The sequence below is a fragment of the Penicillium mononematosum genome (genome assembly GCF_028829835.1).
Source record: "Penicillium mononematosum strain IBT 11891 chromosome Unknown utg000002l:1.0-8112719.0:1.0-8118358.0, whole genome shotgun sequence".
NCBI classification, from domain to species: Eukaryota; Fungi; Ascomycota; class Eurotiomycetes; order Eurotiales; family Aspergillaceae; genus Penicillium; species Penicillium mononematosum.
This window is the reverse complement of record NW_026643272.1, coordinates 590,197-616,707: the sequence shown is the minus strand read 5'-3', so window position 1 is coordinate 616,707 and position 26,511 is coordinate 590,197. Positions and strand designations below refer to the sequence as shown.

General features: G+C 48.6%; 13 protein-coding genes across 13 annotated transcripts; 6 read left to right on the top strand and 7 right to left on the bottom strand.

The window, feature by feature from the left end:
* Positions 1 to 268: 268 nt before the first annotated feature.
* Positions 269 to 1,846, bottom strand: N7519_001970 (proteasome regulatory particle base subunit RPT5; the record flags this gene model as incomplete). The annotated part of the gene is made up of 3 exons (XM_057288748.1): positions 269 to 927; positions 989 to 1,404; positions 1,533 to 1,846. The coding sequence occupies 3 exons, from the start codon at positions 1,844 to 1,846 to the stop codon at positions 269 to 271; spliced, it is 1,389 nt and encodes a 462-aa protein (XP_057149950.1).
* Positions 1,847 to 2,132: 286 nt separating this feature from the next.
* Positions 2,133 to 3,852, bottom strand: N7519_001969 (putative trimethyllysine dioxygenase TmlH; the record flags this gene model as incomplete). The annotated part of the gene is made up of 10 exons (XM_057288747.1): positions 2,133 to 2,248; positions 2,303 to 2,374; positions 2,429 to 2,911; positions 2,968 to 3,067; positions 3,120 to 3,222; positions 3,277 to 3,382; positions 3,438 to 3,498; positions 3,554 to 3,620; positions 3,758 to 3,794; positions 3,828 to 3,852. The coding sequence occupies 10 exons, from the start codon at positions 3,850 to 3,852 to the stop codon at positions 2,133 to 2,135; spliced, it is 1,170 nt and encodes a 389-aa protein (XP_057149949.1).
* A 1,578-nt stretch (positions 3,853 to 5,430) lies between these two features.
* Positions 5,431 to 6,141, top strand: N7519_001968 (uncharacterized protein; the record flags this gene model as incomplete). Its single annotated transcript, XM_057288746.1, has 1 exon — positions 5,431 to 6,141. The coding sequence occupies one exon, from the start codon at positions 5,431 to 5,433 to the stop codon at positions 6,139 to 6,141; it is 711 nt and encodes a 236-aa protein (XP_057149948.1).
* A 662-nt stretch (positions 6,142 to 6,803) lies between these two features.
* N7519_001967 (uncharacterized protein) lies at positions 6,804 to 7,934 on the bottom strand (the record flags this gene model as incomplete). Its single annotated transcript, XM_057288745.1, has 1 exon — positions 6,804 to 7,934. One exon carries the CDS (start codon positions 7,932 to 7,934, stop codon positions 6,804 to 6,806), a length of 1,131 nt encoding a protein of 376 aa, XP_057149947.1.
* A 2,392-nt stretch (positions 7,935 to 10,326) lies between these two features.
* N7519_001966 (putative peroxisomal dehydratase) lies at positions 10,327 to 11,487 on the bottom strand (the record flags this gene model as incomplete). Its single annotated transcript, XM_057288744.1, has 5 exons — positions 10,327 to 10,669; positions 10,739 to 10,832; positions 10,888 to 11,208; positions 11,266 to 11,314; positions 11,368 to 11,487. 5 exons carry the CDS (start codon positions 11,485 to 11,487, stop codon positions 10,327 to 10,329), a joined length of 927 nt encoding a protein of 308 aa, XP_057149946.1.
* Positions 11,488 to 11,767: 280 nt separating this feature from the next.
* rmtA (protein-arginine omega-N methyltransferase HMT1) lies at positions 11,768 to 13,506 on the bottom strand. The gene is made up of 7 exons (XM_057288743.1): positions 13,396 to 13,506; positions 13,326 to 13,339; positions 13,229 to 13,248; positions 13,053 to 13,162; positions 12,662 to 12,993; positions 12,135 to 12,606; positions 11,768 to 12,070 (listed from the first exon to the last, which is right to left on the bottom strand). The coding sequence occupies exons 1-7, from the start codon at positions 13,485 to 13,487 to the stop codon at positions 12,064 to 12,066; spliced, it is 1,047 nt and encodes a 348-aa protein (XP_057149945.1). The 5' UTR covers positions 13,488 to 13,506; the 3' UTR covers positions 11,768 to 12,063.
* A 649-nt stretch (positions 13,507 to 14,155) lies between these two features.
* Positions 14,156 to 15,323, top strand: N7519_001964 (PGAP3/PER1 family protein; the record flags this gene model as incomplete). The annotated part of the gene is made up of 4 exons (XM_057288742.1): positions 14,156 to 14,281; positions 14,332 to 14,374; positions 14,433 to 15,207; positions 15,269 to 15,323. The coding sequence occupies 4 exons, from the start codon at positions 14,156 to 14,158 to the stop codon at positions 15,321 to 15,323; spliced, it is 999 nt and encodes a 332-aa protein (XP_057149944.1).
* Positions 15,324 to 15,709: 386 nt separating this feature from the next.
* Positions 15,710 to 17,711, top strand: agm1 (phosphoacetylglucosamine mutase PCM1; the record flags this gene model as incomplete). The annotated part of the gene is made up of 6 exons (XM_057288741.1): positions 15,710 to 15,822; positions 15,891 to 15,904; positions 16,011 to 16,155; positions 16,229 to 16,243; positions 16,304 to 16,795; positions 16,851 to 17,711. Exons 1-6 carry the CDS (start codon positions 15,730 to 15,732, stop codon positions 17,709 to 17,711), a joined length of 1,620 nt encoding a protein of 539 aa, XP_057149943.1. The 5' UTR covers positions 15,710 to 15,729.
* A 284-nt stretch (positions 17,712 to 17,995) lies between these two features.
* On the bottom strand, positions 17,996 to 19,528 carry rrp3 (RNA-dependent ATPase RRP3; the record flags this gene model as incomplete). Its single annotated transcript, XM_057288740.1, has 2 exons — positions 17,996 to 19,083; positions 19,135 to 19,528. 2 exons carry the CDS (start codon positions 19,526 to 19,528, stop codon positions 17,996 to 17,998), a joined length of 1,482 nt encoding a protein of 493 aa, XP_057149942.1.
* A 212-nt stretch (positions 19,529 to 19,740) lies between these two features.
* N7519_001961 (Brix domain-containing protein) lies at positions 19,741 to 21,134 on the top strand (the record flags this gene model as incomplete). The annotated part of the gene is made up of 2 exons (XM_057288739.1): positions 19,741 to 19,941; positions 19,992 to 21,134. 2 exons carry the CDS (start codon positions 19,741 to 19,743, stop codon positions 21,132 to 21,134), a joined length of 1,344 nt encoding a protein of 447 aa, XP_057149941.1.
* A 521-nt stretch (positions 21,135 to 21,655) lies between these two features.
* On the bottom strand, positions 21,656 to 22,463 carry N7519_001960 (riboflavin synthase; the record flags this gene model as incomplete). Its single annotated transcript, XM_057288738.1, has 3 exons — positions 21,656 to 22,203; positions 22,258 to 22,380; positions 22,433 to 22,463. 3 exons carry the CDS (start codon positions 22,461 to 22,463, stop codon positions 21,656 to 21,658), a joined length of 702 nt encoding a protein of 233 aa, XP_057149940.1.
* Positions 22,464 to 22,655: 192 nt separating this feature from the next.
* On the top strand, positions 22,656 to 24,302 carry N7519_001959 (CaiB/BaiF CoA transferase family protein; the record flags this gene model as incomplete). Its single annotated transcript, XM_057288737.1, has 6 exons — positions 22,656 to 22,829; positions 22,889 to 22,920; positions 22,995 to 23,118; positions 23,178 to 23,682; positions 23,742 to 24,035; positions 24,091 to 24,302. The coding sequence occupies 6 exons, from the start codon at positions 22,656 to 22,658 to the stop codon at positions 24,300 to 24,302; spliced, it is 1,341 nt and encodes a 446-aa protein (XP_057149939.1).
* A 620-nt stretch (positions 24,303 to 24,922) lies between these two features.
* On the top strand, positions 24,923 to 26,437 carry N7519_001958 (phf1/phf2 family PHD finger domain-containing protein; the record flags this gene model as incomplete). Its single annotated transcript, XM_057288736.1, has 1 exon — positions 24,923 to 26,437. One exon carries the CDS (start codon positions 24,923 to 24,925, stop codon positions 26,435 to 26,437), a length of 1,515 nt encoding a protein of 504 aa, XP_057149938.1.
* Positions 26,438 to 26,511: the final 74 nt, after the last annotated feature.

The following is a 26,511-nucleotide window of genomic DNA, read 5'->3' as shown; positions in this document are numbered from 1 at the left end:
GACTTTAGAATCTGAATATCTATTATGTCTACGAGTACAGCTTCGCCATATAGACAGTGTCACGGCGCGGCAAATAATTAAATGCCGTTTACTTGGGATTATAAAGAAAATCGTAATAATAAGGTCCACGCCATTCATGCATAACGAATTACCGGCTTCCATTCAAGCCGAGGGAGCATACATACACGAGATGACTCGAGACATCAAAAAGAGGCAACAAAGCAGAGAAGGACGTGTGGATCGGGGATAAAAAGCAAGACGATCTACTCTAGACATAGATGCCCATGTTGGTATCCTTCTTCTTAGCCTGGACCTCGGCGATAGCATCGACGTAGTTCTCGTGACCAATCTTGCTCTGACCCTTCCGGAGCGCAATCATACCAGCCTCAACACAAACAGCCTTGAGCTGAGCACCGCCGAACTCGTCCGTGCTGCGAGCCAACTCGGCCCAGTTGACGCTGTCCTCGACGGACATCTTGCGCGAGTGGATCTGCAAGATATTGGCGCGAGCTTCCTCGTTCGGCAAGGGGAACTCGATCTTTCGGTCCAGACGACCGGAACGCAGGAGTGCAGGGTCCAGCACATCGACACGGTTGGTTGCCGCTAGGACCTTGATGCGGTCGTCCGAGGCAAAGCCGTCCAATTGATTCAGGAGTTCCAGCATGGTTCGCTGCACTTCGCGATCTCCGGATTTCTCTGAGTCGAAACGCTTGGTACCCACGGCGTCCAGCTCGTCGATAAAGATGATGGAGGGCGCCTTCTCCTTGGCCAGGGCAAAGCAGTCGCGCACAAGCTTGGCACCGTCTCCGATGAACATCTGCACCAGTTGGGGTCCGGCGAGCTTGAGGAATGTGGCGTTCGTCTCGGCGGCACAGGCACGGGCCAGAAGCGTCTTACCGGTTCCTGGGGGTCCATACATCAAAGCACCTGGGGAAGGGAAATGAATAGGTTAGCTTTGGAGTACAGCAGAACGGAGAAAGTAACTCACCTTTAGGGGCCTTGATGCCGATTTTCTTAAAGCGCTCTGCCTCCTTCATAGGCCATACGATGGCTTCCACGATCTCTTCGATCTGCTTATCCAGACCACCAATATCTGTGTACTTCTCCGTAGGCTTCTCGTCGACCTCCATTGCCTTGACACGGTTGTCATACTCGGCCGGTAGTGTGTCCAGAATGAGATATGAGTCCTTGTTGACACCGATCAAGTCACCGGGCTTCAGCGTTTCGTGGTCGACAAGGCCAATGAGCGGAAGGAAGATCGTCTGGCGGGTGGAGGTCTTGATGACAGCGGATTTGCCTACGCGGGTGGCATCCAGGTCTATATTAGCCCCTTCCTCTGCTGCCTCTGCCTCCACATCAAGATCCAATAGCTCGACGACATTTCCAACAAGGTATGGTAGTTGTCTAGGTAATCGCAGATGAAAATGTCAGTAGACTGTTGAGGGTAAAGCGTCTTTTCGCCGATCCGCAAGCCGGCCATCAAGCTCCGCGGGCTTGCAGAACAGCGAATACGGGGACGAGTGAATGCACACCTGTTGTTCTCGATCTTCTCTTGATTATCCTTCACCTTCTCCCTCATTGTGCTCTGCTCATGCGTCAAACGCTGGAACTCGCTTTTCATGATTCGCATCTCATTCTCCAGCATCCGCCGTCGCGTAACGATGTCTGCCGTGCTTGAGTTCAAGATATCCTCGTCCAGCATCTCTTCTTCTTCATCATTTTTGTCGGCGTCTTTCATATCGGCATCGCCGTCGCCTTCGGGCTTCTTGCCATCGCCATCGTTCTGGTCTTGCTTCTTGTCTCTCTGCTCCTGCTCAAGGTCGTCGAGGTCCTCAAGAGTCGACATGGCGGAATCGAGAAATTGGGGATTATGGGATCAGAAAAACAGAAGCTCAGATATGAAAAGACAGGAGGTCGATAGTTTGGAAAATGATGGGGGAAGATGAGAAAAGGTTGCTGGGAGGAAGAGCTGTCGGTGGCCGAGCTCCAACAACGTCAGCCATAGAGCATCACGTGATGTGATCTACGTTTATAATCAAGTGCGATTTGATTCTATCTGCTTGGATCAATTTTGGTTTGTACAATGTGAATGTTTTCTGCCGATTTATTTTCTGCCAGGTATTGCACATAGTCTAGATGAAGTAGTAAGGATTCTGGGAATTATTTCTGACATTGCCCAGGTTGTCCAGCACCTCTTTCCGGCCGAACTTGAGCAGACGAAGTCGAGAAATGTAGTCATCGTTGTTGACTAGCACTTCGTCAGTAGAAAAACATGAAAGGAGTGCTCTCGGATAGTACATACCGTAGCCACCACACATTCGCCTCTTTCCAGTAAATTGGGAGCGGCCATGCAACATTCTCCAGTTATCGAAAACTAAGACAAAACATGTAAGCTGAAGGGGCCATCAAAATGGCACGAAAGACTTACTGAGTGCTGATCCTGGTTTTAGCTTCGTCCACATTTCTCTGGTCTGCAAGATCTCGTTATAATGGCGCGCAGCGCGGTACCATGAGGTCTGCTCTGATACGGACCAATTGGTCTTTGGTGCACGATCATAGTTGTTCCAGCGGATCTGGTACATTTTATTCATGTCCGGGTGCATGGAGAATACAGGTGCCATGGCAGATGGTTGGATGCAGATGTCTTCGTTCCCGCTTGCATGCCACGGCTGTCTATGATATACCAATTGGGCATAATCCTCCTGGCTCTCACAGCGTAGTTGATGTGCGGCTGCAAATCCATCAATTAGCAGATTCTCTCCCCCAGATCCTTCGGTATGGGATAGCAGATGGAAGAGCTGAAGTCTTGCAGGATCTGTGAAATAAGTGTTGTCTGTATGAGCACCCAGGAATTCGTTGGTGTATGCCGTGTCTTTAAAAGTCAAATCGGCTGTGAAGTCCCAAAAGCCACCTGAAGCTATGTTAGCTGAATGAGGCATTAGTGAATCTTGGGTCTAGGGTACATACCATAATGGGTGTTCCTGATGAATGCAATCCGCTCGATAAGATATTGAGTGGCCTCTGGGTTGATAGGAACGTCGTCAACAAAACAAAATCCTTGATCCCACTTCATATATGTTAGCGAGTTTGGTCAAGAAGCCAAGATATAGGGAGCTTACAATATGACTCAACCAAACATGAAGAGATTCATCGTCGGACATAACATCGTCATATTTGACTCTGGGACTCTGATCTGGATCCATAACTGGAGTGAATGACCTTCTATGGCGTCAACCTCATTCTCTGATTCTGACCCCTTGGCTTTGAGTAACTTACCGCAGGCCAAATGGCGGATATGGAACCGGATTGGTTTTGTTAATACCCTTCTGCGCGTGTGCATAAAGCCAAGCATACGGATAAAGCCCCAAGTGGTTATCAGACCCTGTGGGTGTGTTAGCGATGGTAAAAGGGTCAAAGTTATGCATGCCATCTCTCACACTTGACCTCGACCATATTATCACTGTGCTCAATTGACTCTATCTTAACGTCCTGCGGAATCTGTAGATGTAGTATCAGAGAAAATGTAGTCACGGGGAGCTGTGGGATTTCCTACCGAAAAAGTGTCGCTTATCCTCTGCATCGTATCCGGATGAATACATTTGGGACACTGGCAGTTTTCTCTAGTCGTAGACAGCAAGTTATCAATAAGGGTTCAAGCTTCTAGTTTCATGCCTTGGTCACTAACCTGAGGAAAAACCGACCACTATAAATGCAAGTTAGTTGCTATTTAGTTTCTTTGGAGTTATACCAAACTTACAAGTTTAGCGTTGTTTCCCGGCCCTCTTTGGCTTTACCTGGGAAATTAACTATATCTGACCTGGTCCTACCAGACTGAAGACCATTCCGGGCCATCTTGGTGTTCAGCAATCTTGAGGAACCAGGTGTGACATGTCGGTGGCCAGTCATCTATGAACAACAGAACAAAGAGATCGAGTTAGTTTTTTATAATCAACTTCAGCGCGTATGATGCATTGAATCCATACCAAACCACCAGCGGGGGAACAGCGGGGTCTCAGGGCCTTGGGTCTAATCCGGAGAGGATATTAGCGTTGAATGTTCAAATACAAGTTGAATGGGAGATCTTACCCGGCGCGACTCCACAGCCCACTCAACCCGAGTGCTGTGCGCCAGGTGAAGCTCATGGCTGATACGGAGAACAAGAGGTTCTAGGGTCAAGGACAAGGAAATGTGTAGCAGTGCCTGGACAAATCCGGGGAAGTAATTTAATTTGTAAGGCGGGACAACCGAGGTTGGGGTCACGTGCGGGTAAATAAAGGAACTACTATAAATTATAGATAACCTATTATAATCTACTAACTCCTTTTAACACTTTATAACTATTTATAATTATTAAAATAGTAGCTTTAAATTTAGATATAGTCTTACCTTTAGTACCTTTCTAGTTAAAAATAATACCTAATTTTAAACTATAGAATGTGACGAGCCAGATCTACAGGCAGAGCCAGGATAGCAGAGCAAGAGAGTGCATTTCAACGAGAATACTAAAGACAGAGAAGAAAGAGAGAGAAAGGAGGCAAGATCTGGCGAGCTCTGAGAAAGCTAATCAAACCAGAGATCTATGCAAACCATGCAAACCCTGTCCTTGCTCGCTAAGCGAGAGTAAACAAATTTGGAATAAAGCAAACTAATCAAAAACAGATCTGGCATGTGATATCATCAGATCGTAACATAGAATTCCCTATCGAATAATACTAATTAAGGTATACTAATAAGGGAAATTATAAACTATAGAACCCTAGCTTTTACTTCGAGGAAAATCACTTAGATTATACTATATTAAATATATATCTCTAGGGCAAAATATATAGAGAATTATAATACTTAATTTAACGTACTATTTTTACTTAAAACTAATAGTAAAAAAGGCTAAATAAGATAACTATAACTTAATTTAATAATATCCGTAAATCAATCTAAAATTTGAATATTGTATAGCCTATTTAAGGTAATATTTAGAAGAGTACCTAATATAAGGTTAAAAAACTATAATTTATAGTGATAAATAAGCAGAATTATATATACTAAGACCTCGATTTTATATAAAAATAGGTTATAAATAGGCTTTTTAGGGCCTTAATAGAACCTATCAAAAACCGTAGTACGGTTACGGTTTGCCGATTCTAAACCGCACCCAATACGGTTTGGGGGTTGGGGCGAAGGTTTGGCCCCAATTGCGGTTTATGGCGAAGTCTAATCGACGGTGGTCTTCCAACCGTCGAAAAAGGTCTTCTGGCTTGGCCAGGACGTGCTACCAGTTGTAAGCTACTGAAAGTAGGGGGAAGAGAATATGTTGTATTCATGTTGGCTTACCGCCGGCTAAAGTACTATGGTAGTCACCTGACCGACAGTGACATAAATGATTCCAAACAGCTACAGCTACAAGGACGAAGCGAAGGAGGCCGTGTGACCATGCGATTGCCTGTCCCAGAATTCCAGAAGGGGGCGGCATGGCCAATAGAATTTTTACTCAACCGAGTAATCATCCGAACAGCCTTCTTTTCGCCAGATATACCTTGCAATCTAGAGATTTGCAAGCACGACGATATCCTCTTCGGACGGGGTGCTGCGGTCCTCCATTTGAGAGAAGAAGAACCAAAATGCTTCCTCTCCTTCTCCCATAAAGTCCTCCAAGACGATCGCAGTGCTAATGTCCATGAAAAGCGGTCAGATGGCATCGCGATCATTGAATCGGTCGTTCCAGAATGGAAAAAGGGGGCCAATTGGCGACACGGCTTCACCGGCCGAATTTCAATTGAACTCTATAAAAGATGGCACCCTTTAGCCTCAGACTATGAGGAACGAGAAGACTTCTTTGGAAGTGTTGTTTTGAGCATTCACTCAGAGGGAGCCGACCCAAAATGCTTCCTCTGCCTCTCCTCTGGACAGTCTTCAGCCGATTGCGAGCCTCATTCACCAGCACCTGGTAATGGCGTATCTAGACCTTCGATGACCAGCGACACTATTGCTCAGAAATCTACAGATAGCGTCGGGACTTTCATCGGGAAGAACCAACCGTGTAGCTTCCCCGATGTGGGACCTGTGAAACGCAAATCGTCACACGACAGTATCCGGTCTGAACTCAGACGGTCGGAGCGACTGACCAAAAGAGCTAGAACTTGACGGTAGTGTCTTCTTTCTGCTCGTTTTCATTCTTTACGACCCGCTGATAACAAAAGCAGAAACTAGAGCGTTATTTTGGAAATCCAAAGAGGACGGAGTTACTAGCACTGTGATCATTCGGTAACCTGTGGATGCGCTGAAAGATATCTTACCATAGCAGTGTTTGCGGGAATCTTTAGAGCGAGGCCAAGACCAGGACAGTGTGTTATCATGGACTTAAAGCGCGGAATTTCTCTCCATGCATCTGTTCCTGTCCCTAAATTCGCTCTGGTCTTGTATATGCGGCTCCTTGCGGACGTTTTGATAGTGTTGTGGGGAACGAGGCTTAACTTTATACCCACTGATCACCCTACCCGTCTACCGTGAATGATCACGTGTGTCTTAATCGTTGCGATGGTATGTAGATATTTTGTTATTAGCTTTATCAGCCTAATATATCATAAACTATAGGCATTCATAGTATTAGCACCTTAAAATTACTCTTATCCCGAACCTGATGTTTTGGCGGCATTAGAGAATTCTTGCAAAAGTCCTTGTATCCCAAGTGGTTGGATTCCAATTGCTAAACGAGAAGGTCTTGGTCGGTTCAAGTCATGCCACACATAAATCAGAATTTCCTGTCGAACTTCAATGAGAAAGGACAAACAACCTTTCTTCGAACTTCATGAATTAAACCACATTTTGGCAAGTCGCACCACTCGATCAGAATCCACATCCAAATAGTACCGCCACGGGCTCACGTTGACATGCAACGCGGTGCAGTCCCAATAAAATGCGACCGGGCCCTCACGACTGTATTTGAATGCGTTGATCACATCAAACATAGTCAAAGCACCGTAGATTATATATCCAACCGATACTAGACATATACCCCCGTTAAACCCAACATCATATCGAGCTGCTGCTATTTCTCTCCATTTTCGAACACTACCCCCTTTAAACATATAACTGATCACCGGGAAGATACCGAGGGTGCATACCATAGCTAGCGCAACAATGGAAAGGGATATAAAAGTACCAAGAAAATTCGTGACACCCGGGAAGTATTGATGGTCAAATTTGAACATGTAGGAGGTGAAAAGTGCCTGTTTAGAGCAGATTTGCTCTGCTGAGCATGTCGACGCTCCGGGTGCCTCCACGATGCGAGAGGCGAGACAGTCGTATGCGTCATATGGTGACCACTTTCTGCTAGCAGCTTGCAAGCTGTATGTACAGATGTATGCCGAAGCTATCCACATCAGAGCTGCTAGTATGTTGAATGTCCACTGCGTAATTTGTTGTGCCGTTTTAGGAGCGCGTCGGAGGACACAGTCATACGGGTGATAACCCAGCATGTAAGAATATTTCCATATCGCAACCCAGCCGAGCATGGATGGAGCAGGGTATCGTGTTGGAATGAAGGCAAACCTGCCAAAACCAATGCACCACCAGATAAAAGAAGCGAGGTCCCAGGCTAGGATTAGCCAAGTATCCCACTCTAACCCTTTGCAGCGCGTAGTCTCGTCGCTGTATAATGCCTTATGCATCTCTTTAAATTGCCAAAAAGCCAGAAAGAAAGTGATAGCAGTTATATCCCATGATTCAAGAGCCGTCGGCCAGAAAGCTGATGGACGTGGTATGGAAGGTATGATCTTGAAGTCATTGTAACAGCTCATGACTTCACACCAGCTGTAAATAGAGTTGTTGTTTTTCAAATTTCCCGGCAGTGACAAGGAGGTACGGCTGAAGGCCATGGTAGACCCCGGACTGTCTTCCTCTTGTAGAACGGCTTTGATAGAGGAGCAATCAAGCATGGTGGCAGGCATAGACGTGTAACAATCCTTAAACATAGTATTCTTGTACAACGCATATTCCGGCGTGTTCGATCCGAAGCCGTTGTTGTCCGTTCTTACGACGAACAGGACCGCGATGACAATCCCTGCCCCTAAAAGAGATCCCCAGAGTAGAAGGCCAGACCATACGATGCCAGTTGTTTTTCTCCGACTGCGCTTCTTTGCAGTCCACTTAGGAAAACTTGGAAACTTGCATTCGGTGGGACCGACTTGTAAATATCAGCATTGCTAAGAAAATAATCAATGGTATATACACACAGTCACCTCGGCTTTCATTATTTATCACCGTACTATACTCGAAGTCGTAGAAGCGTGTCCCTGATTGAGGCATGTTGTAGGTCGGCAGATACAAGAAGTAGGTATCCAAACCCCAAGTTGGAAGTCAGCGAGTTGACCATGGGAAGGAGATACAAAGCTCAGTGGCGGGGCTCAGAATACTTATAATAAGGTGCTCTTATGCATGTATTTTAAGCCTAGTCCCCATATAGTTGGCGGGCAGGAGACGGTTCAAGCCTTCTACAGCCCACTCCTGCACCTTTTCATAAGCCCCAGTGGCGGCCACACAGCCTCGGGTAAATATAGTTCTGTTCAGTGTAGGGATCTGTCCATTATGTTAGAATGGCTTAGGCACATTACTAGTAGCAGCCACGGGTATTTTCGCGACTAGAGCAGGTGGGCTGAACAAATAGTATCGCTCATGATGATGACCACTAGCGTACTCTAGTCTAGTCTAGAGACTTATTATAAGTCAACATTTCAGCCCCCCAGAAGGCTGCAGGTTAAGGCGCCATCGTATAGAAAAGCCCTGTGGGTCTAATAGTCAGCTTTGACTTTGTTGCCCAGGTGGTCTTATGCGTGTTGTTGAACGTGTGATATATGCACTAATGTGCAGATGCCAAGAAGCCGAAGGACCCCGCAACTAACGCTCACTGCACCTATTGAACAAACCCTGAGCCCAACCGCTTACCAAACGACGGTCTCCGGGCTCTCGGGATAACTGTCTCTGGCCACCGCACCTTTCAGGCCAGGACTATTATTATATGTAAGGGGGCGCGGCGCGGACCGCAACGCATGGCATCTATGATACAACCGGGAAAACATAGTTGGACTTTATGCACTTAAACCGGCGCGGCGCGGCCCTCGTAACCTCAGGGGGGGGCAACTAGGAGATAGGGGTTCGTCTCGTCTCATCTCACCCGGGTGAGAATACCCCATAAATAAATAAGCCAGAAGCTAAAGCGGGATATCATGGGCTTCAGTTTTTCTCTCCGTGCATCTGTCCCCGTCACTAAATTAGTCCTGTAAATGTGGCTGGCTCCTTGCGGTTTTTTTGGTTCTGTTGGAGGCTTGATGGCTCTCAACGCTGATTCGTCCTTTCTCATGCCAAGGAATTCTCTTATTTGCTCCACACGCTCTCTTGTCATTTGCTGCTCCAATTTTCTAGTCTCTCTTCTGATTGCTGCTCTGATGATCTTTCTCTTTTCTTCCCTGCCTTCTTTACTTGCTTTCTAAGGCTATTGCATACTATGTTCGCCCTTCCGTCTGTTGCTTCTCGCTGTATGGGATCCTGGCCTGTGCTACCATCTTGCCCTGAACGAGAAAAGTAAAAAAAAAAGGTTCAGCTCCGTGCGCGGGGAGTAAGTACCCTACTTTTAAAATTCTAAACTCCTTATTACCTATCATAATGCTTTCTACTTAGCAAGTTCTTCCTACATTTCCGGTCTTTTCGGCTACTTCTTCACTTCACGCCCTCTTGTGATTCCTGTTCTGCAACTTTCACTAGTGTGCAATGAATATATCACATACAATCATTGACCTGAGCACCCTTAGGCGCATGCTGGTCGGGTCAAATATAGAATGGACATATTTGCAGCTTCGTGCGAGGTGCAAGGCGTCATCGATATTATCGAGCGACTCAAACACCCAGGCGATGATCTCGGGTGGGAGGCCAAGAAGATTTGTGCGAGAGGTTTGGCGAGTAGGTGACGCGGATGGGCAACGCAGCGTAGTTCTGCCTGTTAAATAATCTTTATAAAGGTAGATTGGACGTTATCCCTAACGCTAACGTAATTAGCGAACGATTTTCCGTCATTATATCCTATAATTATATTCCGCGAATATTTATCGAGGTGCCCTAGAAGATCGATTAATACTTTCTTTAAATTAATACTAGGGTGCATTTCCTAGACCTACTAATCTCCGTAGCTGCTCCTTTACGATATTTATAGAATGTTCTCAGCATAAATAGTCTCATTTTCTACGAAACTGGCACACGGTGATGGAAAAAAAAGCATTTGTATATATTTTGCAAAGCAAATTACATGCAATTGAACTGAGCTTTGGTATAAAATCATCACAGCTTGCTCTTTGCTCCCGTCACCTTCAACAGGCAACGGCCATTGCTCAACACAACCCGACCCTTGTCATTCTTGGTGACGAAGCGGATCTCCTCATAGCCATCCTGGATGTTACCCATTCTCCAAATCTCAGTGGTAAGCTTATCGCCAGGACGGACGGGCGAGGCAAAGCGAGCCTGGAACTCCTTCATATTGGCAGGGTTGCTACCACCGAATTCGCGCAGAATCCCGTGCGCAGCAGAATTCCAGCTGAAAAGGCCGTGGATAATAATACCACCGAAGCCCATTTTTTGACCGGGCTCTGGTGTGGCGTGGAGAGGGTTGTAGTCACCATTGAGACTAGACAAGGAGTTAACACTGGATGTTTCAAGTATACAAGCCGGACTTGTATATGCACTGAGTGCTTACCGGTACAGGTGAGCTGTCTCCGAGTTGCTCTGAACAACGTGGGTAGCGTCAGGGGCCCTGCCCTCGGGCGGGGCGTAGTTGACGGTGCTAGGTCCTGCTCGAACACGTCAGTTAAAGCTTCACCCAGGGTAATCAAACTACAATCTTACCCTTCGGACCACCCCAGCCACCCTGTCCGACCAGGAAACCGCTAGTGACGACCTTGCTGTACACCTCACCGCTCTCCTTATCCACAATAGACTGCTCGGTCTCGATGACGGTACCAGGCTTGCCTTTATCATAGACACCAATGACCTTATTGCGCAGCTCAAACTTGCGGCCTGCACTAGTGGTAGGGAGCGGCTTCAGGATAGTGATCTTACGCTGGCCATCGACGCCATGACGATGGTCCAGGTCGGGGACGCCTGGAATGTAGACTGCCTTCTGGCGGGCATAGAAATCAGTCACCTCCTGATCAGTGAGTTTGAATGCTAATGGGTTTGGAGTTAGTGTAATTGTCCGAAAGTTCTTGGTGTGCTTAGACATACGGAGGATGAGAGAATAGGTTGGGAAGACCGCGAAGTTCGGGTGGAGTTCCTGGATATAGTTAGATTAGGGTATTTACACAGGTATATATATAGCTGGCATACATAGAGGAAGTGCAGCTCGTCGGCCTTGACACCAATGCTGTTGGCGAACAATAGCACATCGCGCTTCTGCCAAGAGACCTCTTGGGCGGGGAATTCGTGACCAGCTCCGGGGGCGGACATTGGAATGGTAGTATGAAGGGAGTATGAATACAAGATCAGATAAAAAAAATGGGTCAAAAGTGAGGGAAATAAAGAAAACAGGCGCAGTGGCAGACTAAAGTAGCTCCGGTAATTGCGGGGGCCACCAAGGAGCCGAGGATCTGATAATTTTTTGGATTTGTTCCCGTGGTTTTGCCGACGAGGGCACCCTCCTTGGCACAATTTCCCCTTGCAGATCTTACGGTGAAGGTTCTTTTTTTAATTTCAAGCCAATGATTTCGTTTGTATCGTTGGAAAAACATGTCCAGAAGAAGAGCGTTGGAGTTTGCTAGACTAAGCATCGACTCGGGTATCTACCTGGAAATTCGAGGAGCTTCAGAATGATATCCCTCCGTTCGCGCCACAAAATGCCTTTTCCTGCCTCCCAAAAACTAAACGCCGAAATAAACAAAGGCGAAATCAGATGTCCGATTCGCCTCGGGCAATTTCATACATGCCCATGCCAGGATGCATTGCGTGACGAGAATATTTCACTTAGATCGTGCAAACGTGCAGTTGTACATCCCAATGAAATCAGATTAGAAAAGTGGAACAAAATTAACACCTGTGATGCGTTAGAATAAAATGACCTTACAAACGAACCAAAGCAAAATGCCAGAAGAACTTACATGCGGTAGAAGCAGCCACCCTCAGCGGCGCGGGTAGCATCGGAGGTCTCGAACTTGTACGAGATGCTGATATCCAAGTCACGCTTGTTCTTATCGTTAGGGCGGTTCTCAATCCAGCCGGTAACACGCTCCTCCTCCTCGACAGTGAGGACATCGCGGAGGTAGAACACGGTCTGCTTCCAGTGGGTGTACTTGGCGTGAGGGCCAGTGGAGAAGTGGATGGGCTTGTGGCAGGCACTGAACTCGATATCGAACCAGGCGATCAAGGCGTGGATGAAGTCGGGGCGCTTGGCGGTGAGGGCATAAGGCACCTTGAAGGCAAGGTCGGCTGTGGTGACGGTGTTAAGATCAAAGGTGATGATCGCGCAGGGATCGGTCACAAGAGCCTTCATCTCGACGGTATCGACGAGAGGCTCGTTAAGAGCAATCTCCTTCATGGGGCTGTAGTCAAATCCGTAGACGTTGTCCCAGACTGAAAAATGGTTAGTACAGCGGGAAAAAGAGCCCAAGGTAAAATCGTAGCTTACATCCGATCTTGTCATCCTTGTAATCGCCATCCTCAATACCAGCAACGTACATGGTGGCCTTATCGGGGAAGATGAGACCACCGGGGTTGAGGTAGGTGTCACGGGCGTAGAGAACGGTATCCAGCATGGACTCGTACAGAAGGAAGTAACCCATCCACTCAGAGATGATGATATCAACCTTGGGGAAAGGCAGGTTAACTTCCTCCATCTTGCCCTGGAGAAGAGTGATCTTATCGGACAGTCCGTTGACGTCGACAATCTGACGGGCCTTCTCGATGATGGAGGACATGTCAACACCAATGACGTGCTTTGCGCCAGCACGAGCAGCAAACCTGTTCAATAAACCGTTAACAGGAGATCTAAGAGCACGGTATTATTATCGGATACATACATGCTCAGAATACCAGTTCCACAGCCGACATCGAGGACGACCTTGTCCTTGAAGATGTGGCGGTTTTGGTAGATAGAGTCGCGGTAGGAACGTGTGCGCACATCATCTTTCTAGGAGGTAGGAAAACCAATGTTAGAGATCGTAGATAACCAATTGTCCAGTGAATTTGTACTTACAAGCATCTCCTCGTGGATACCTGTGGCAGCCCCAAAAAAAAGATCGTTAGTCAAAACCACACTTAAAATTCGCCATCACTTGATCAAGATAATTTACCGTGGTGGTCGTAGCTATACATTTATTAGCATTAACTCCAAAAAGACCCAATCGATGAAGAATAACGTACCTAGTGAAGTAACGGACTTCAGAGTGCTCCATGCCAACCATGCGATCAGCACTGCTGGTGATCCCCTGAGGGCTATCGGATTCGGTGTCCATCTCGACTGTGCGGAAAGGAGTAATGGGTCACAAAGAAAGAGTAGAGAAGAGTAAAAAAAAGAAAGCAATAGGAAGGATGTTAAAGATAAAAGTCCAACTGAGACCCGTAACTTTTTTTTTCCTGATTATTTGCCCGCCCGCCAAGCTTAACTCCAATCCCCGCCCGCGCTAGCCGCATTAAGGGATCACGTGTATTTACACGTGACAGCACTTGCCCTCATTTATATAGGGCTATCTGCGTGGCATTGTTGTACAGCTGGGAAGTTCTGCAATGTTGTAGGTATAATAATGAGTTCCTGCATCCGATGTATGTGGTATTATATGGGAAACAGCACATGCCTAAGTATAGTAAGTACTAGTTGACGATATTCGATAATTAAAGTAGGTTAATTGCGCCATTGACCATGTCTTTCCTTTTGAGTGAACTACGAAGACCCACATGCAATAACGCCATATGACGAGAATGATAAATAAGGTCAATTCCATTTCAATTGAAGCCGTACAAAGTAGATCAATGGCGCTGTGGGGTAAAAAAAGAGCTGGCTTGATCTTGCCAAGACCACCGAGGGAGGCTCTTCGATGCCGCTGCGAGCTCCGCCCAACCTGTCATTCTTCCCAAGCTTACGCGTTGAACGCCTAAGACCTCGGAACTAAACTTCTGGCCCACAATGAATCTGGGCATAGGAAGAGTGAATCTCTACACTCTTTTCGCTTTTGTGTTTCTAGCCTCCCTCATTGGCAGGTCCAACGCGTCATTAGGGGACCATCTCCCCGACTTCAAAGAATGTGTCCAGGTACGACCCCCATGGACAACAGACCCTTGAGAAACAACTCACAACTATAGGTCTGTAAAACGGAAAATTGTCAGAACGGCAATTCAGTGCTACGTATGTTGAAATCATCGTCCCAACAGTTCCCCGCGTTTCCCTTTGCTGACTTCTCTAGCTCTGCATCACCGCTTGCTACTATGGACCTGCCCTGCTGAATGCGACTACACCTGTCAACATGTCATTACCGACCGTCGAGTTTCGCGTGATCCTCCAATGATCAGCCCGATTGTACAATTCCACGGAAAATGGCCATTCCGTAGGCTCCTAGGGATGCAGGAGCCCTTCTCAGTCCTCTTCTCCTTCTTCAACTTCGCCGCCCACTGGCACGGCATGTCCCGTATTCAGGAGTCGATCCCCACCTGGCACTCGCTCCGCCCATACTACATGATGTTTGGATACATTGGACTTGCTAGCTGGAGTTTCAGCATGATATTCCACATGCGCGATTTCCCCTTGACCGAGAAGCTGGACTATTGGGCGGCTGGCGCCAACGTGCTGTACGGTCTCTACCTTGCCGTCGTTCGAATCTTCCGCCTGGACCTCGAAAACACCCCATACCGGCCAACCCTACGTCGGTTTTGGACTGCTATCTGCGTTCTGCTATACACATTGCACGTGGGTTATCTTACCTTCTGGTCTTGGGACTACACCTACAATATGATCGCGAACGTAGTGGTTGGCATTATCCAAAACCTCATGTGGACCGGGTTTAGTATCTTCCGATATCGAAGACTTGAGAAGTCTTGGGCCGCCTGGCCTGGTATGATTGTGGCGTGGATAATTATGGCCATGAGCTTGGAGTTGCTGGATTTCCCTCCTTGGAATGGGTTGATTGACGCGCACAGCCTCTGGCATCTGGGTACAGTGGTCCCCGCTGTTTGGTGGTACTCGTAAGTCCTCTCCGTTCGCACTACAAGTTTTCATGACTAATGCGTCGGTTGCTCCCGACAGGTTCCTGATCAAGGATGCACAGGACGATATTGCGGCGCATAGGTTGAAAGCGTGAAGAGGATCGAAATTTGGCAATATTTGGCGATCTTTGTATATATACATATACCAGGATAGCATAGACATGTTAATATGTCATGCTTGACTGTAGCTTAGATGTGGAGGTAGCAGTAATGAAGATTGGGGTGCTCCCCACCAGAGTGTTTACAGTTAATTTCCACGGCCGCCAATACAGGTAAATATGTTATTGCCACGTACTTTGCCGGGCCGTGGTCTGTGTTCCCCGCTATTCGCTCACCGCTACGGCCGTCGCAATAAACCATGTCTCACCCCAAACCCCTCAGCCGCTTTTTTTTGTTTCAAGTACTCCCCTCCTCTTCGACTTCCACTTTACCTGGAGCTTCAGAGCACCTATCCGCTTGGAACTTATTACGGCGCTTTACAACCAATCACACATTTGCGCCATGGCCTCTCCGGCTGTCAAGAAAGCGATCACCGAGGCGGCGTTGCAGTACACAAAGCCCGAGGGCAAGGTATTTGAGTATGGCACAGCAGGGGTATGTCGCATTGCTGAATGAACATTCTACTCTAGAGACTTGACTAATTTCCATTCTCTCCGCTATAGTTTCGCATGAAAGCGTAAGTTTCTTCAAACATGGCTGATCCGCCCCGCCTCCACATCTCTACAACCCCGCGATCATCCTTTTGTTGACGCCGACTTATTCTGACCAATCTGGCTGCGCAGCGACCTCCTCAACACAGTTGTTTTTGCAGTGGGCTTGCTTGCAAGCCTACGGTCGAAGAAGCTTAGCGGACAATGGATTGGTGTTATGGTTACTGCTAGCCACAACCCCGCGGAGGACAATGGTGTTAAGTTGGTTGACCCCATGGTGAGTCTAAGCCATTGATCCCTGTTATAGTACCAGCCCCATTAGGACAAGTCTAACCTTATATTTTCTTTAGGGCGAGATGCTTGAAGTAAGATTGGCCTGCGTTGAACGACCGAACTTGGAATAACGTACTCACTGTCCTAACTAGGCTGAGTGGGAGGCATACGCGACAAGACTGGCAAATGCCCCATTGGATAAGGTCGCCGATGTCTACGATGAACTTATCAAGGAAATTGACGTGAAGATGACCAACCCCGCTCGTGTTGTCTTTGCTCGTGATACCCGTGCTTCTGGTTCCCGTCTGGTAGGCGTTCTGAATGCCGCTCTTACTGCGACGGAGGTCGAGTTTGTGGACTTGAAATACATGACCACCCCACAACTCCACTACGTTGTTCGCTGCAAGAACACCCTTGGAACACAATATGAGTACGGTGAGCCGACTGAGCAAGGATACTATGAGAAGCTTGCAAACTCCTTCAAGAAGGTTATGCGGGGAGTCAAGGTCCAGGGTTCCCTGACTGTGGACTGCGCCAACGGTGTCGGTGGACCTAAATTGAGGGAACTGATGAAGTACCTCACCGGAATCGATATTAAGGTTGTCAACGATGATGTGATCAACCCTGACGCCCTGAACTTCGATGTATGCTTCCACCTGCCCAACACACAACTTTCGATCAACCTAACATTTCATGCAGTGCGGTGCCGACTATGTTAAGACCAAGCAACGCGCTCCTCCTTCTTCCAAAGCTGCCGTGCTTGATCGATGCGCTTCGCTAGACGGTGACGCCGATCGTCTTGTTTACTACTTCCTAGACGAGAGCAACGTGTTCCGTCTTCTGGATGGGGATCGTATCGCCACCCTTGCGGCGTCTTTCATTGGCGATCTTGCCCGCAATGCTGGAATCGCTTCGAAGCTGAAGATTGGTGTTGTCCAGACCGCCTATGCCAACGGTGCAAGCACAGATTACATTGAGAAGGTCCTCAAGCTTCCCATTATCTGCACCAACACCGGTGTGAAGCACCTTCACCACGCCGCGCTGCGGTTCGATGTTGGTGTCTACTTCGAGGCCAACGGACATGGTACCGTCACCTTCTCAGAGAATGCCCTAAAGGTCATCAAGAACACCGAGCCTCAATCGCCTGCGCAGCAGCACGCCCTCGAGAGCCTCCAGGCCCTGACAGACCTGATTAACCAGGCTGTCGGTGATGCCTTGTCCGACGCACTTCTTGTGGAGGCCATCCTCGCCCACAAGGGCTGGTCACCCAAGGAGTGGCTTGGAACCTACACCGACCTTCCTTCGCGCCTCGTGCGTGTCGAGGTCAATGACCGTTCCATTTTCAAGGCGTATGACGCTGAGCGTAAGCTCGAATCTCCCCCCGGCCTGCAGGGCACTATCGAGTCTCTTCAGTCTCGGTACAACAAGGGCCGCAGCTTCGCCCGTGCCAGCGGTACCGAGGATGCCGTCCGTGTCTACGCCGAGGCTGCCAGTCGCTCCGAGGCGGACGACCTGGCCACGCGCGTTGCCAACGCTGTTAGCGAGGCAGGCAGCGCCTAATAGATTCCCTAGTCCAAATTGGATCTTCGGTCTTGACAAATGCCCCTAGGGACCACTGTTTCTAGGCTGTATTGCAATTATTACACTGGCCTTTGTGGCTTAGGCAGCGGATACCTCTTCAACTCTATGGACCCCCGGAAATATGGTCCAGGAAAATATTCGATATCATTTTGACGCAGTAATGAAATCTATGGATTCTTTCATATTACATACTTAAACGCCCCAAATTCGTAAGATAGACCACTATTCATGTACAAGAAAAGCAAATGAGCCAGGATAGAATTCTAGCCCTCTTCCTGGTCCATGGCATCGCGACTTCGCTTGCCCTTGAACGAGAACTTTCCTTTGCCCTTAGCCCCCTTCTTCTCGTCGTAGTGCTTCATCGCCTGAATGGCATCACGCTGCGAAGCGCTCACTTGCTCAGCAAAGACCATAGCCTCATCTTTTGGAGCGGGGTATTCGGCCAACTCTTTGCCCATGGCAGCCTCTATACGCTGCCAGATTTCCACGTCATATTGCGTGACAAAAGAGATGGCGGTTCCAGACTTTCCGGCACGTGCCGTACGGCCTACTCGGTGAATATAGGTCTTACTGTCGGTTGGCAAGTCAAAGTTCAAAACACAGTCCACAGAGGGGATATCCAAACCACGAGCAGCAACATCGGTGGCAACCAGGATCTCGCGACTTTTCGATCGGAATTTTCCCAGTGCTCCCAGACGTGCAGATTGCGACATTTGGCCATGGAGAGGGATTGCGCCGAAGCCTAGACCGCGCAGCAGGAAAGCAATACGCTGCGTCTCATGAACGGTGCGCATGAAGATAATGACGGACTGGCCGATGAATTCGTGGAGGAGGTAGACAAGGTAGATGTCCTTGTGTTTATAAGGACGAAGGAGATAAGTTTGCTGGAGGGTTTCCACGGTAGCATACTTGCTAGAGGAGATCGAGACGCGGGCCGGATTTGACAGGGAGGCTCGCTGGAGAGATTCAACCTTTGAGCTTAGAGTGGCGGAGAATAGGAAGGTTCTGCGCTCGCGCGGCAGCACCTTCAGGATTTTATCGAGAATGGGGCCGAAATCCATATCGAGGAGTCTGTCTGCTTCGTCCATGACGAGGAATTTCAAGCTGCGGAGGGAGAAGCCCTTTGTGTTCTCCAGATGGTCGAGAAGTCTGCCAGGCGTGGCAACGATGATGTGAGGTTTCTTGCCCAAAGCGATCGACTGAGGAACCATGTCCATGCCGCCGACCAACGTAGTGGATCTGACGTTGATTGTTGCACCAAGGGACTCGCATGCTAGTGAAATCTGGTATGCCAGTTCACGGGTTGGGGCCAGTACGAGCCCAAAGAACGACTGAGGTTTCTCCATGAGTGCTAAAAGACTGGTTAGCATCGTATATAGATATATGTCAAGTATGCACAAACCTTGAAGAATTGGTAGAACGAAGGCGGCGGTTTTTCCGGATCCTGTTTCAGCTAATCCAATAATATCACGACCCTGCAGTGCCAGCGGGATTGATTCCGACTGGATTGGTGTAGGGGCCTTGTATCCCATCTTGTCACAGGCCTCGCAGAGCGAGTCAATCAGGCCCAGTTCTTTGAATGTTTTAGGGGCGGTGGCAGCGCTGGGCTCAGTCTCGGAGGAGGCATCTTTGACATTGGGGTCATCAGCAGTGGCTTGGGGCTCGCTATCTCCAATGTCGGGGTTCTCAGCGGTGGGTTGGGGGCTTGAAGAGCTTGCATTTGATGAAGCGTCGCTGTCTTCAACAGGTGCAGCAGGTGCCGCGTGTGCGACCTTGCGCTTCTTGGTAATCGGCATATTTGATTTGTATTTTATGGAAAAAAGAAGTTGTTGGTTGTCGATGGTCAACTATCTCAAAAAATAATTTAATGTGGGGCCGCAAGATTGTTGATCCGACGCTGTTTCTGATGTTAATTTTTGGAGGAAAAAAAAACCTCGAGCTGTTCGATTTAGTATTCATTGCTTTTCCCCTTCCAATTTTATTTTTTTTTCTCGTCTCTCACATCAAAATGGCCAAGCAACGTGTCAAGAAGCGCACTCACCAGAAGCCGCAAAATGCTTCCGCTGTGAAGGGCAGCGCTGCCTCAATGTCCAAGACCCCGAAGTCTATGGTCATTCGAGTAGGTGCTTCTCAAGTTGGTAGCAGTGTGACCCAGTTGGTTAAGGATGTCCGTCGCATGATGGAGCCTGACACCGCCGTGCGATTGAAGGTATGATTCACATTCAGTATTCTTCTCGCTCCCTCTAATAAACAATATAGGAACGCAAATCCAACAGACTGCGAGATTATACTGTTATGACCGGTCCCCTCGGTGTCACACATCTTATGTTGTTTTCTAAGTCCGCAACTGGCAACACAAATATGCGACTCGCTGTTACTCCCCGTGGACCCACCCTTCACTTCAAAGTCGAGAACTATTCGCTGTGCAAGGATGTTGAGAGATCGATGAAGCGCCCAAAAAGTGGTGGACAGGACCACAAGACACCGCCCCTCTTGGTAATGAACAACTTTACCACACCAGATGCGACCGAAGATTCCAAGGTGCCGAAGCGGCTCGAGACTCTCACAACTACGATCTTCCAATCCCTCTTCCCGCCCATCAACCCCCAAAACCAGCCTCTATCGTCCATCCGCCGTGTCATGCTCCTCAATCGAGAGCCTGCTGAAAAAGATAGCGACTCATATATATTGACTCTCCGTCATTACGCCATTGCCACGAAGAAGACCGGTGTATCGAAACGAATCCGTCGCCTGGACCCCAAAGAGATCCGGAACCGAGACAAAAAGAAGACTGCCGTTCCCAACCTTGGAAAGCTAGAAGATGCCGCTGATTACCTGCTTGACCCCTCTGCTGCCGGCTACACATCAGCAAGTGAGACTGAGCTAGATACCGATGCCGAAGTGGAGGTTCAAGAGAGCACAACCCGCCGAGTCCTGAACAAGCGGGAAATGCAGCGCCAAAAGGCTGCTGAAAAGGGCCAGGATAAGCCAGCCCATACCACCGGTGTTGAGAAGCGGGCTGTGAAGCTCGTAGAGCTGGGTCCTCGCTTGCGGCTTCGCTTGATGAAGGTTGAGGATGGAGTCTGCGACGGCAAGGTCATGTGGCATGACTTCATTACGAAATCCGAGAAGGAGATGCGGAAAATGGACCAGAGTTGGGACGTTCGGAGAAAGGAGAAGGAGCAAAGAAAGAAGCTCCAGAGGGAGAACATTGAGCGGAAGAAGCAGGAGAAGGCCAAGGCTAGGGGCAGTGGCAAAGAAGTGGCTGAGGAGGATGAGGATGAGGATATGGATGATGAAGATTGGCTCAGCGACGATGACTTTGAGAAGGACGCTGAGGGTGAGGGTGAACCGGCAGATGACGACTCTGAAGCTGATTTGGACGTATCTATGGAGGAGTAAGTGGCTGTTTGAAATCACCACACCACACCTGTCCGGAAGCTTCTACTTGATCTCTTGATGGACGAGCCGGCTCTTGCGATAGTCCAAACTTGAGAGTTCAACTCGTGCCGACTTGTCTGCCGCACTGGTGGACTGTATCAAAAATGACCACCGTCTTCATGTCTTATATCCATGTCATATGGACCAAAATTTCTGTCAGTCACATACCCGATAGGCATCTAGGCGTTCTTCAGGTTTTGTCTTCATATAATGCAGTATTTCAAATTTATCATTCGTCCTCCCTTAAATTGGACTTGATTCACTTATATCCATTTGCGAGCTCTGTCCTTTCTATGCTTTGAACTAATCAAATTTCTAGCTGTATGTCTCATTCGCCATGATCAATGGGAAATTCCTTTTCCAAATGTACATATTAGCTCATTGTAGAACGGTAGAAAGCCGAGAATAATACAATTTGCCTTGTTTCCACCCGAATATTGCAATGGGTTTGAGTGACGAAGATTCATATTCATCACTCTGCGCTATTTCTTGAGCCGTTCATCGACGATCCTGTTCACCATCTTCTCCAAGATAGCGAAATCCCCACCAGAGGTACCAGCAAAGTATCCCTGCACGCTCTTCTCGACATACTTGCCCACGATATCAATCTCAACATTGACAAGGTCACCGGGCTTTTTTGCCGCAGTGACAACCTTACCCTGGGTGTAGGCAATGAGCATAACCTCCCAGTATCCGTCCTGTCCATCGACGACCTTGGTGACAGTCAAGCTAGCACCGTCGAGGGTCACGTAGCCCTTTTCCACAACATAGCGCAGAATATCTCTGTCGCGCGGCTGCAGCCGGAACACCAACGAGTTTCCGTCGGGCGTGACAGAGAGAATCTCCGCAACGGTATCAACATGGCCTTGCACAAAGTGTCCTCCCATCCGGGTATCGGCCGAAACGGCGCGCTCGAGGTTCACGTTGGAATTTGCCTGCAAGGAACCTAGGTTTGTGCGTCGCAACGTCTCCGGCGCACAGCCAACCTTGAACCAGGTCTTATCGAATGCAGTGACTGTAAGACATGTTCCTTGAGTCCACTTTTAGACAATATCCCGTGCATTATAGACAAAGAGCAAAATACCATTTACTGCGATGCTATCGCCGAGGTGTGCGTCGGTGAGGATCTCCTCACAGTCGGAGATGGTGAGCGACGTTCCCCCGCCCCCGCTCGACGAGGTGTCGATGGGCTCCAAGGCCGTGACAGCTAGTAAAACCACATTAGCTATTGACTTTATTCCAATGAAAGATCTACTCACTCCCAATCGTCTCGACAAGTCCTGTGAACATAGCTGCGGTTGATGATCGACAAGGAAAATGCCGTGTGGCCTCGGCATCAGCCCCTCCGAGCGGTGTCGGCGTCGGCGTTTTGGCGGAGATTCGCCGGTTTCCCCAGATCCCATTTAACTGGGGATTCTTGCTATTTGGGCTTTTGTTTGAGCGTGAATTTTGGGTTTCGTTGCGTTCTCCGTGTATATAATCATGACGGTCGCGCTCAGGTTCCAGGTTGCTGCCCGTCGATCGGGCTTGTCCTGGGGTAGCAATGTCCTCCGGCGCACGATACCAGGACGGAGCTATTCCAGTGCAGTTGCAGCCGATGGATCCCTACCTTTGGCTGGTATCCGGGTGCTTGATATGACACGCGTGTTGGCTGGTGTAAGTACATCTCTCGAGACGCTACTGCGTGTCTGCAATCTGAGCTGACTTTGTTTTAGCCCTATTGTACTCAAATACTAGGTGATCTAGGGTATGTGTTGAGCTTAAGAGCTATGAAAGAGCTGCAATGTATGATTTCTACAATACTAACAACACGAAACATAGAGCGGATGTTATCAAGGTCGAACACCCTGTGCGCGGCGACGATACTCGTGCTTGGGGTCCGCCGTATGCGAAGTACGAAGATGCTTCCAGAAAGGGCCCAGGCGAGAGCGCCTACTACCTCGCTGTACGAGCCTTATCTTAAATTTGTGAAACAAATTATCATGGCACTAATCATGGATATAGGTCAACCGAAATAAGAAATCTCTCGGTCTATCATTCCAACACAAGTCAGGTGTCGAGATTCTACACAAGCTTGCAAAGGAATGCGATGTCCTGGTCGAGAACTATCTCCCCGGGGGACTTAAAAAATACGGCATGGACTATGAAACGCTGCGGGAAATCAACCCCAAGTTGATCTATGCCAGTATCACCGGGTATGGCCAGACGGGCCCATATAGCAACCGTGCAGGCTACGACGTCATGGTGGAAGCTGAGATGGGATTGATGCACATCACCGGTGCCCGGGATGGTGCGCCAGTCAAGGTTGGTGTTGCCGTTACTGATCTGACCACCGGACTATACACATCAAATGCCATCATGGCGGCTTTGATTGCTCGGGGTCGGACTGGTAGAGGTCAGCATATCGATGCCTGTTTGAGTGATTGCCAGGTGGCTACGCTATCGAACCTGGCAAGCTCTGCACTTATCAGTGGGCAGAAGGATTCCGGCCGTTGGGGAACAGCACACCGTAAGCAGCGAACAGTTTCTTGTGCCGAGTGTAATAATTATCAAGCTGACACCATCCAGCATCCATTGTACCCTACCGGAGCTACAAGACCAGCGACGGGGATATTCTCTTCGGTGGTGGCAACGATAAGCTGTTTGGTGTTCTGTGTGATCGACTGGGCTTCTCTGAGTGGAAGACTGACGCCCGCTTCGTCACTAACAGTGACCGAGTGCAGCACCGTGCGGAGATAGATGGTATGATCGAAAGCACCACTATGCAGAAGACCACGCAGGAGTGGTTGGATATCTTCGAGGGTAGCGGTATGCCTTATGCGGCGGTCAACGACATCCAAGGGACCCTGAATCACAAGCACGGTAAGTCTGTCCATTTCCACGTGTGACAAAAGAACGGTGCTGATCCTACCAACAGTTTTGGCACGAGATATGGTGACGGAAGTTGAGCACCCTGCATGTGGCCCCATAAAGTTGGTCAACACGCCTATAAAGTACTCCGAAGCTACACCGGGTGTGCGCACGCCTCCTCCTACTTTAGGCCAGCATACGGATGAGATCTTGGGTAGTGTCCTCGATTATGGGGAGGCAGATATCGCTCGCTTGAAGGATGAGGGAGTCGTGTCCTGAACCTTGAATTATTTATGAGAAACATGAATGACATATCCCGAGGTCTGTATATAAGGAAACTTGAAACCATAGCCATTCAAGTGGCTCCTCGGTCCTTCTAGGGTTTTTGGGTCATTTAACGAGCATCCTTGGACATAGTGGTCTAATCGAGGACAAGTCAAACGTGCACCAGATCCACATAGCAACCTTGGAAGTAAATGAAACAGCTTTGATAATACATAAATAAAATTTTCAAATTACGTTTCAATCTCCATGTGTGCAAAATACGTCAGTAAACGACTGAAGAAAGCCGTTTAAGGTTGTATTGGGATATCACGTGATTCTATACAAAGGTCTTTCATTCGACGACTTCACTCCAACCCTACTTCCAGTTGAAAGAATTGAGAGGAGTCACCTATGTTCAACTGCCCGCCCAGCAAAAATTATAATATCTATCGTGATCTGCATCAGGCTGAAAGACTAGCACTACCCTAGAAGGACACAGAGTAGTGCTTTTTTTTTTACCTCGCTATCACCTATTACCCTGTTCTCTTCTTTCACCCCAAAGCTCAACTAGTTTTCGAAGAGAATCTTGCCCAGTCCCTTTTTTTTTTGGAACACTTACTCGCAAGGAAATCACCATGAGGGTCTCGTCGGCATTTATGGACCTCCCCGCCCCCGATATCAACCCCGGGTGCCCCCAGAACGTCCATGAGGGCAACATATTTGACCATGAGGGTGTCTCCGAGGCGATCCAACCATTACCATACCACCCGGAGCTTATAGCTGACAATATACCCTGGGCAACATGGGGATCACCAGCACCGCTTCAGGAAGAGGCAGTTTGGACAACAGCTGGGGCAATGGAAACGGGTCAGCAAAATGCCAGCGCTGCCGTAGCTTCAAATCGGACTCGATCTAGCCGTCGTATTACTCAGACAGCTGCTCGAGAAGCTGAGCCTGTGACAACAAAGGGGCCAACTGTCAAAGCGGCAGCAAAAAAGCGGAAGCGTCTGAACCGTCAGGTGAATATAGTCTGCACCGGCTGTTACCGAGGACACAGCCCCTCGAACAATTTGATTGTTCTATGTGACTCGTGTGATGCTCCGTGGCATCAGAGATGCCACAATCCGAATATTGGTAATGAGGTCATCGAAATCCCGGAGATGAATTGGTTTTGCATCAAGTGTAAACCTGAACAACGTCAGACAGGCCAGAGGAAATTTCGAAAGAATGCAACGAGAGCGAAAAAGGTCGGACGCCCGAAGAAGCCAGTGTTTGGATCTCAAATTGGTGGAAATTATTATACGGAAGAAGAACGACGAGCGTATCTGTCCTCTCTTTCGCATGATTCGCTAGTCCAGCTTGTAGTGAAAGTCTCAAACGAGTGGCCGTCGGTTCCTATGTTTCCCCCGGACATGCAACCCGTGACTGGTTTCACTCCGTCACCTTCTGCGATACCACACAATCATCAAGCGCCCAAACCTACACCGAAGAACAACGCTCGTTCTGCATTACTTGATTGGGAACATCTAGAACCCATGTCTCAGAACGCTAACGCCATGGATTCAAAACAACGAATCAGCGAGACTGCTGATGCTGCCCTGGATGCCGATAAAACCTTTGCTGCAATGGTCTCCGATTCTGTCCCCGAACCTGCTCCTCCAGCGGCTCTTGGTGGCATCCCTACGGGCCAGATTTTCGCCGGAAAAGCTCACACGCATGCTTGCACAACTGCTCCCCAGGCTTATACCACAACAACTTCGCAGACCCCTTCAAGGGCGACGCGCAGATTTACATCTCAAGCTGCTCCTGCAGCTAGACGTGCTCGCAAGGCCTCTTTCGTTTCCTCGAACTCTGACCTGCTCACCGACGACGAGTCATCATACTCCCAATCCCGACAACAATCCCCCACTCTGTCTGCGTCTCAGTCTTCACACGTCGCATCCCAGCATGAATCAGATTATGACCCTGAAGATTACCGCGCTTACCCCGAAGCTGGTCAGGGCTTCCAGGTGCCGTTAACCCCAAGCGATCTCGACATCATGGCTGAGGATAAGGATTGCCTTACCTTCAGTCATTCTATCCGACTCCCAGCTAAAGAGGCTCAGAATAAGAAGCCTTATTCGCCTTTGGGTCAGCGCAAGCAGTGGTGACTGATCGGTGATCTTGGTCTCTAAGCCAGGGGATACACTGTCTGACAATCATGGGGGTAGTTTCATGGGTTTAT

Bases quoted from the DNA above. Each gene is read 5' to 3' on its own strand.
- rmtA (XM_057288743.1), bottom strand. From the start codon at position 13,487: ATGGACACCGAATCCGATAGCCCTCAGGGGATCACCAGCAGTGCTGAT. The intron at 12,994-13,052 runs GTATGTATCCGA...TTTATTGAACAG, and splicing joins GGAACTGGTATTCTGAGCAT to GTTTGCTGCTCGTGCTGGCG. The intron at 12,607-12,661 runs GTAAGCTACGAT...ACCATTTTTCAG, and splicing joins CAAGGATGACAAGATCGGAT to TCTGGGACAACGTCTACGGA.